The sequence below is a fragment of the Papaver somniferum genome, chromosome 3 (genome assembly GCF_003573695.1).
Source record: "Papaver somniferum cultivar HN1 chromosome 3, ASM357369v1, whole genome shotgun sequence".
In the NCBI taxonomy this organism is placed as follows: Eukaryota; Viridiplantae; Streptophyta; class Magnoliopsida; order Ranunculales; family Papaveraceae; genus Papaver; species Papaver somniferum.
The window spans coordinates 17,801,629-17,810,883 of NC_039360.1; the positions used below are offsets into that span (position 1 = coordinate 17,801,629).

General features: G+C 36.4%; 1 protein-coding gene across 1 annotated transcript; it reads left to right on the forward strand.

The window, feature by feature from the left end:
* The first annotated feature begins 4,733 nt into the window (after positions 1 to 4,733).
* Positions 4,734 to 6,910, forward strand: LOC113359071. Its single transcript, XM_026602762.1, has 5 exons — positions 4,734 to 4,933; positions 5,226 to 5,438; positions 5,552 to 5,613; positions 5,719 to 6,142; positions 6,370 to 6,910. Exons 1-5 carry the CDS (start codon positions 4,734 to 4,736, stop codon positions 6,908 to 6,910), a joined length of 1,440 nt encoding a protein of 479 aa, XP_026458547.1.
* The last annotated feature ends 2,345 nt before the right edge of the window (positions 6,911 to 9,255 follow it).

Here is a 9,255-nt window from a genome sequence, read left to right on the forward strand (position 1 = left end):
GCGAACTGGCGGAGGTTCTCATCCCGAGAATATCTGCTGGAGTTTGTGAACTCCTTCCAGGAACTTAAGTCAGCGAACTAAGTCCGCGTACTTGAGTTGGTTATATCTAAAGACGATTATTTGTAAACTTATATTTATATTAACTAAGGAATGCAAATTTCAAACCGTGGCTATAAAGTTCATGAATCGATTCGAGTGAATCAAATCGTTTTTGCTTCGTTATATATGATTTATACAATTGGAGAACTCTCTAACTAGTTCATTTGAGTCATTTGAACTAGTTATGGTGAAGAAGAATATGGTTGATATGAAAGTGCTCATATGGCTAACATTTGGTTAACTACTGTCGAACCAACAAATGTACATGTTTGGGTACAGTTACACAAACCTAAAAGCGTTCATGTCATTTATGCGTAACAAGCTAAGTTTTTGATCCAATGGTTGAAAGAGATTAGCTTGAATCTAATCAGGTTTTCATCTAACGGTGAATATTGACTTCTTTGTTACTGAACTAACATTGATTGCAAACCCTAATTTGAAAGACTACATAAGGGAGAACTCTAGCAACCGGGAAACCTAATCCCCACACTTCATGTGTGATACTAGTTGTATTAGCTAGAGTCGATTCTCCTTTAACCTGAGGTTTCTTCTTGTAAACTAGGTTAACGACTTGAAGACTTCATTGGGATTGTGAAGCCAGACATATGCTACTTTCTCGTAGTTGTGTGATCTGATCTTGCTGATTTTATCGTGTTGAGTACAATAGTAACGAATGGATTGAGATTAATATCTCCGATAGGCAAGATATAAAAGTAGTCACAAACATCTTCGTCTCATCGTTTGTGATTCTACAATATCTTCTTTCGCCGCGTCGATTAAGATTATTGTGAGGTGATTGATAATTCTAGGTTGTTCTTCGGGAATATAAGTCCGGGTTATCAATTGGTTCATGTTCCCCTTTATTTATCAAAATACGAACAAAAACTTGTGGGTATTTCTGTGGGAGACATATTTATCTATTATCATGGACTTTTCTGCGTGATACAGATTTGTTTATTAAAGTCTTCGACTTTGGGTCATAGCAACTCTTAGTTGTGGGTGAGATCAGCTAAGGGAATCAAGTGCGTAGTATCATGCTGGGATCAGAGACGTAAGGAGCGCAACTGTACCTTTGATCAGTATGAGATTAATTAGGGTTCAACTATAGTCCATACCGAAGTTAGTTTATAGTAGGCTAGTGTCTGTAGCGGTTTAATACAGTGTGTGTTTAATCTGGACTAGGTCCCAGGGTTTTTCTGCATTTGCGGTTTCCTCGTTAACAAAATTATGGTGTCTGTGTTATTTATTTTATGCATTATATTTTGTTATATAATTGAAATATTTTGTGCGTCTGAATCAATCAATTGGAAATCCGACCTTTGGTTGTTGATTGACATTGATTGATACTTGAATATTTGTCTTTGGTACTGTTCAAGTGATTTCTCTTGTATTCAATTAGACTCGTAGATTTCTATTTGCTTGTCGAGAAAGAGAGATATAACTCTTTGATATACTTTATTAAGATTGAGTCTAGTTGATTCTCTTGAAGGTATATTGGAGTTAGTCCATACAGATTGTTAATCGAAATATTGGGTGTGGTTGTTGTACCCCCGCTTTTTCAGTTAGTCCAATTCTTATTACGATGAGTTTAATGGATAACCATGTTATGCATAATGATGCAAGTCAGCATAGTCTTATGCATTTCACGAGCACTTAGACCACGATAAGTCCCACAAATTATTGCGAACTTCCTCTTCAGAATTCCAAAAGCCCGTTCCACATCCTTTCTCAGATTCATTTGTTTGCCATTGGAAGATGAGTATTAACGACCCATTTCATCGGCAGGTGGCTGACGGTAACATTGAACTAAAGTTGACCATTTTGGACAAATTCCATCTGCAAGATAATAACCATAAGTGTACTCATTCCCATTGATACTGAAATTTACCCGTGGAGAAATTCCATACTTTAAATCTCCAAACAAATCCTATTTGTGTAAAATATTTATATCCTTTTGAGATCCCAGGAGACCAAAAAAAGTGTGCCATATCCAACAATCATAAGAAGCAGCAGCCTCAAGGATAACCATTGGTTTTGCGTAATGACCGGACCAATAGGTAGGGCATCCGATCCATACTCAATGCATGCATTCAAGACTACCCAGCATTCCGGAAAATCCCCTTTCCTGATTTTTCTTTAATATTTCTCTAATATCTGCGTTAGTTGGTTTTCGTAAATAGGTTGGACCAAAATGATTAATCATTGTTTCGCAAAACAACGAAAGATACTTGTATGCGGTTGTTTTGCCAATGCGAAGGTACTCATCATTAAAATCTGGAGGTCTGTCATATCCTAGAATCCTTAAGGCCGAAGTAACCTTTTGTTCAGGGTTATGACCCCTAATATTCAGTGCATCATGCTAATAATTAAATTGAGGTTCTACCTTACAAATCTCACCAATAATCTTTAGCACCAAATGTCGGGGCATGCAGAATCGGCCTTGAAAATTTTCATTAGAAAACACACAGTCGAGAAGAAAATAATCGTGCATCAGCTTCTCGTGCCATTCATTCCAACCCCGATACGTATATCTTCTTGTGAACACTTATTTTGGCTCTGGATCCTTAGGTTTTGTCCCGATGAATATAGCTGCAACAAGTTGTTGGTTAGATATTTATCTTCATCTGACTCATCATCAATTTGTTTAAACGCCTGAACGAATATTCATTGTTGTTCTTTAAAATAAAAATTAAACAGATGATTAAAGGTACAAAAGAGTAAGATGATAGATTTAATGAGAAAATGAGGTGTGATTAAATTGAATTGAATGGGGTGAATTTATAGGGAGGCGTGGGGGTGGGGGAGGGGGAATAGCCGTTACTTCACCATTTCATAATCGACGATTACTAGACCGACAGGTTTGAAGAAGACCGCCAGAGGTCGATACTCCACCGCTAGACAGCTGGCGCTCTTCTTTAAACCTGTCAGTTTAGTTTCAACCGTTCGGTGGAGACTCGACCGCTTAACTTTTCCCTCATAGTCGCGGGCAGTTTTCCAGGCCAGCCGGCATGGCAAATGAAGGGTTTAGCCAACCCCCATAGGAACCAGCCTTAGCTGAAAGTTGTTTTTATGAAAATGACTTCTAGAAGCAGAAAAATTGACTTTTTATGAAACATATCTTTTTCTTCTGACTTTCGCTTCTTGTATCCAAACACATTATAACAATTTTTTGCTCTCAGGAAATTACTTTTGATTGTACATCCAACCACGCCAGGAAATTACTTCTGTTGGGAATCAGTAGAAATTGACGTTTAGTCCCAAATTTACTGGGCGTAGGACACTTTAGTCCACTCATCTCAGGACTAGTACTCTCTAGTCCAAAAAAGCCCCGCCTCCAACAGTTTAGTCCAAATATGGACGAGTTAGTCCAAAAGTGGTCCACGATCCCGATTTTCTGTACTTCCAATATACGGTAACTACCCTTGAACCGATTCCATATATATAATCAGGATTGAAATCGAAAATTTCAGATCTCAAACATGAACTCAAGACAGGGAGCCAGTGAGAGAAGTATTGAGGAGGCGATTTAACAGTTTCAGAGAGAATTTGTTGTAATTCATCGTTTCTTCAACATAATTCAACTTCAGGTTACTGGTGAAGTGTTTTGAAATTGATTTTTTTTATCTCAGATTTGAATTCACGACAGATTCAGAGATAGATCGATCCAGATATAGATTTCAGAAGTGATTTAACAGATTTATAGAGGTTAGGTTGGATTTGATCGTTTCTGATATTTAACAGAATTCAACTTCAGGTTAGTTCTCTTTTTGCCTCATCGTTGAATTTTGTTTCTGATATTTAGTTTTTTTTTTTTTTGATTTTATCAGTTGATGATATGAATTCGATATGTTACATCTTATTGTTTGTATGTTCTTGATTTGATTTTTTTTATATTTTAGCTTTTGATTTTCGTTGAATGATTTTGATTACTCTTGATTTTGGTGTTATGTTGCATGATATAAAATCGAACTGATATTATATTGTAGGCTTCTGGTTTATTCAATTATGTATTCTAGTAATATTCTGAAGCTTATATCTTCGATTAGTCGATGGAGTGTCTTTGATTTTAAGTTTACTGAAATTTCATTTTTGGCTTCAATTAAATTTGTACTTTCCTGTACATTGTTCAAGTTTTAGGTTGTGCAAATCTGAAATTATTATTATTTCTTTTGTTATATGTATGGGTATCAAATATGTTTGAGAAGCTTATTCATGATGTTTTGAATCATGGTGAGCATTCTGCTACTTTTCGTGTTAATACTTTGAGCACCATTGATGAATTGAAGCATCTTGCATGTAAGCAGTGGAGGTCTTTGTCTCCTTGGAGTATATGTTTTTATTATATGGATAGTGGTCAAGTATGTTTTATACAAGGTGATATACAACTGCAAGGTTTAATTACTCTCGTTATTCATACGAACAATGAAGTTTTCTATTTGAATGTCGATGTGATTCTGAAGCATACTTCTCGTTCTAATTCTGGTTGTAGCACTATTTATGGTTCTAGTACTTCTCGATCTTGTGTAAGTGAAAGTCCTAAGCTTGTAAGGATGGTCGATCATGATGTGGACAAGGCCAAGCCTCTCATTATCGATGAATGAAATTATATTTTTGACAAGATTGGTAGAAAATTTATGGGTGGTGTTAAAGCTGTAAGGATTTCTGTTGATAAGTACAAGATGGATATTGGTCACAAGGTTGTTATTCTTAAAAATGACAGGACTCGTTTTACTGCGAAGTGCGAAGAAGATGGTTATGGTTGGAGGATTCACTTTGGGCCTGTGAATGGTGATATTTCTCGATTTGTGCTGAAAGATTCTAATGTTATTCACAGGTTAGTGGTATTCATATTAGTCCACATTACTTATTCTTGTTTTTGTGATCCACGTTATTTATTTTTAGGCTTTAATATGTAGACTTGTTTTAGGTGTACATTGTGGTGCACCTTACTTGTTGTAGGCTTTTTAGGTAGCACATTGTGGTGTCAATTTCATATTCTTGCTTGGTATGTGCTTTTTTTTTGCATATGTGTTATTGGTTTTGAGATCTTATTAGGTGTACATTGTGGTGCACATTACTTATTCCAGCTTCTTTTTTTTTTTTTGTAGTTGTGGTGTTGGTTTGAGGTTGAAGAGTCCTGCGGTGACAACCAAGTTAATTAAGCATTTGATCACTGACAATATACAGGGTGATTCCACTTTAAAACCCAGACAGATCATGTCACTTTTTAAGAAGACTTATGGTTCCAATATTAAGTATCACCATGCCCGTAGAGGGAAAGAAGTCGTATTTGAAGAACAGTTTGGTGACGACGAGAAGTCCTATAGCGATTTAACTTGGTATGTCAAAGCCATTGAGCGACTAATCCTGATAGCTTTGTGAAACTTGAAGTTGATGAAGAAACTAGAAGATTTCAGCGGATTTTCATTTTTTTCGTTGCTTGCAAGCATAGCTGTAGATATCTCAGGCCCATGATTTACTTGGACGCTACTTTACTTACTGGTAGATTCAGGGGTACTTTGATGGCTGCAACATGTATCGACGGAAATGATGTTTTTTAACCATATTCCTTTGCTATTGTGTCTACTGAAAACAAAGATAATTGGTTTTTGTTTCTAGATAATCTTAAACAAGTTGTCGATGGTCGTCCGATTGTTTTCCTTAGTGATCGTCATGAAGGACTTTTGCAGGGCATTCCAAGAGTATTTCCTGGTTCACATCACAACTATTGCTTTTACCAAATCAAGTGCAATCTCCCTATTGGATCAAGTGATGCGAATTCCAAGGCCGCTATTGATTTTTTTTACAAAGCTGCTTATTCTTACACAACAGCTAACTTTGAAGAAGCTTTGCGGGGCATGCATGCAATTGGTTGTGGACATGTTGCTAATTATATCAGGACTATTCCAAAGGAGAAATGGGCAAATGCATTTTTCCCTGTATGCAGATATGCTGCTCACTCTTCATCTATTTTCGAGTCATTCAATAACTGGATTCTTGAGTTCAGAAAGCTGCCTGCTTTTGCTCTTCTCGATGCGATACGGTGAGTTTTATGTTTAGTGTTTCATTCATTTATTTTTTACTGTCATACACATGGATTTGCTTGATGTGTACATACTTGTACACATGTTTTATCTGTGATTCTGCAACTGTGTGTACATTGTTGTACACATGGATTTCCTTAATGTGTACATTGTTATACACATGTTTTATCTGTATTTCTTCTATATCATGTTTTGATTTTATTGTTCTGTGTTTTTATTATCTTAGTTTGAATTTTATGAAGAAGAATTCTGAGAGAAGGGTAGAAGGTCTTGAGAATTTCAATACTAGGCTCACTCCCGTATACGAGGCTATACTAAAGGAGAACATAGACATTGGTCATACTTGGACTGTTTTTCAGTCCATGGAAAGATTGTATGAAGTCAAGTTTCCCCGGTCTCATTCTGTAGATCTATTGGAGAGAACTTGTATGTGTCACAGGTGGCCAGTAAATGGTTTTCCTTGTGCACATGCTTGTGCTGCCATTCAAGCTACGAGGGAGGACATTTATTCATTTGTTGAGCCATACTTTACCACTGAATGGTACAACAGGACATACCAGGAGATCATCTTTCCAATCCCTAATTATGAAAAGCCGCAGGCTTATGATCCTAGTGATAGGATTGTTGTTCCTATTCTTGTTCCTCTACCTAGTAGACGAAAAACACAGCGTTTCAAGAATGCTTGGGAGAAGCAAAAGAGACCTATTATGTGCACAAAGTGCTTCACCCTTTGTCACCACAACAGAGTTATCTGCCCCATGTGTTGATGCTTTTTACTATGTTTGATTTGTTCAAAAGATTCTATGTTTTTGATTTTTATTTTTGGTAATGTCTTTTCATTTTCCTAAGCGTGGATAATTAGTTTTAGGAGCCGTGTACCATTATGTACACCTTTCTGTGCACTTCAGTTTCCTTACCTGTCTTTTTTAAATGTGTACCATTGTGTACATCTTGATGTACAATGGATGCTACTAGTCTATTTTGTTTAGTGATATTATATGTTTTTCACTTCTGTACAATTGCTACTTTTTTTTATTTTGCTAATAATGCCTGTTCAATTCTATGTTTAGTGTTTCAGTTCTATGTTTTCAGTTCTGCAGGCCTGGATAATTATAAAAATCTATCAGTACATGTGTACCATTATGTACACCTTACAGTACCATTATAAATCCATGTTGTGTCAGTAAATGTGCACAATCATGAACACCTTAATTTTTTTTTACCAACATGTAATATACACCTTAGTACTGACACAAATATACTTTCAACACATGCATATCGTAACTAATAAAAAGATTAATTCAAGGTCTTAAGTATTTTTAGTAGTCATAAGTCTTAAATTGAAACTAATAGAAAGATTAATTCAAGGTCTTTATAGTATTGAAAACTAAAATTTGAAAAGTGTACTAATAAAAAGATTGATTATCTGAAGATAAAAAACATTAGAAGCAATTCAGAAAGTGATCTTGTATAATGAAGCTTAAAAACTCTTCTTCCTCTTCAACTGATTCTTTTCCATACTCAGGCGCCACTGCTTGTGCTTTTCATCATTTGCTATATCCCACACCTTTTCATACACTCCGACTTTTTTCAGCATCTTTGCCACCAATTTTGCTTTCATTTCCTGACAAATGGCTTCGGCCCTCTGTTGATCTCTTTCGATACTCTTTCTCTTATCCATACTTCGTTTCATAAAGTAACAACTGTACAGAAGGCATTCTAGATTGATTCCTTGTACAGGGGATTGCATGATGTTTATTTCGTGCGGTTCTATAGGTGCATCACCCTTTAACGCTCTATTCTTGTTGAGTTCCAATTGCACCACATTTGCCAGTTGTTGTGCATCAACTTTATAGTCCTCATTTGAGTGCAACGAGTTGTACCACTTCCACTCTTCAGCTATGAAATCAAACTTCAAAAGCGAACAATAAAGTCCTACTACCATTTGTACTGTAGAGTGATTGACGGGGATTACAAGAACTTCCAGATTTTCAGGCATGTCCCGTATGAAATCAACCAAAAACCTTTGTACCTCGCCGATGATATTGTTCTTCACATAGTACTGCAATCAATAATTCGTTGGAAAATAAAATGAATTAGGTATACCTAAATCAGACCATAAAACTAACAAGCATGTACATTACCACATATCAAACAGACGTATGATATAGATGTATCCATGACGTATCATACAGGTGTACAACTATGTACACATACAGGTGTACAACTATGTACACACATATATAAAATCTAACAATCAAGAATTCATGCAAACACTTAACAGAGCATGTGTCAATCATATGGCATACTGGTGTATGTCTATGTCCACTCCTAAATACAAACACATAGAACACGCCATGTCAATCAGGTGTACTAGTGTGTAGACATTGACATTTTTGATTTGTTTTTGAGAAACTTACACATGCAGTAGGACTCATTATTTCACATCTCATGTACTTCAGAACATCTGGATGGCGGAAGCTATCTCTGACCATTGCATCGCAACGCCGATGGACGTAAAACTGCAGTACCTCTTGATCCAGATACTTGTTGAACATCAGTTCACAAAGTACTTTTACCACAATCAGAATTTGTTCCCTGACTGTTGGATCTTCGAGTTTTGTTAGTTCCCAAGCTACAGAGCTAAAGAATCATAAAGGAAATGTTAACATGGTGTACATAGTGGTGCACATACCTATTTTTCAATAAGATTCAATCATTTGTATAGTGCGAGGTACTGTTTTGTGAACTTACGTCAGGCTTGCATAGCCGAAGAATTTTTGTATCCTTTTTTTGTCCTGTCCTGGTTCCATGGCTTGGTATAGTGGTGATTGACGAATATCTGGCACTGGGAAATAAGGATGATACTCATTTCCCTTTCTCTGTATTGGTGCAGGATAACCTGGTTCTTCTCCCCCTTTCTCTTTTTGGATCCCCTTGCCTTTTTGATCCACTTTCATCCTAACTTGTCTAGTTTTACCCTCGGCAGTGAAATCAGGATCTATTTTTTTCTTTGCAGCTCTCTTTCTGGTACATCTTCATTAGATAATGATCTTTGCGAAGACTCTTGTTTTGGATCTTCTTGGCTCAACAATTGAAAGCTTGGACAATC

Coding starts and splice junctions, on each gene's coding strand:
- LOC113359071 (XM_026602762.1), top strand. CDS start 4,734: ATGGGTGGTGTTAAAGCTGTAAGGATTTCTGTTGATAAGTACAAGATG. Junction 4,934..5,225: donor GATTCTAATGTTATTCACAG/GTTAGTGGTATT, acceptor TGTTGGTTTGAG/GTTGAAGAGTCCTGCGGTGA. Junction 5,439..5,551: donor TCCTATAGCGATTTAACTTG/GTATGTCAAAGC, acceptor TTGCAAGCATAG/CTGTAGATATCTCAGGCCCA.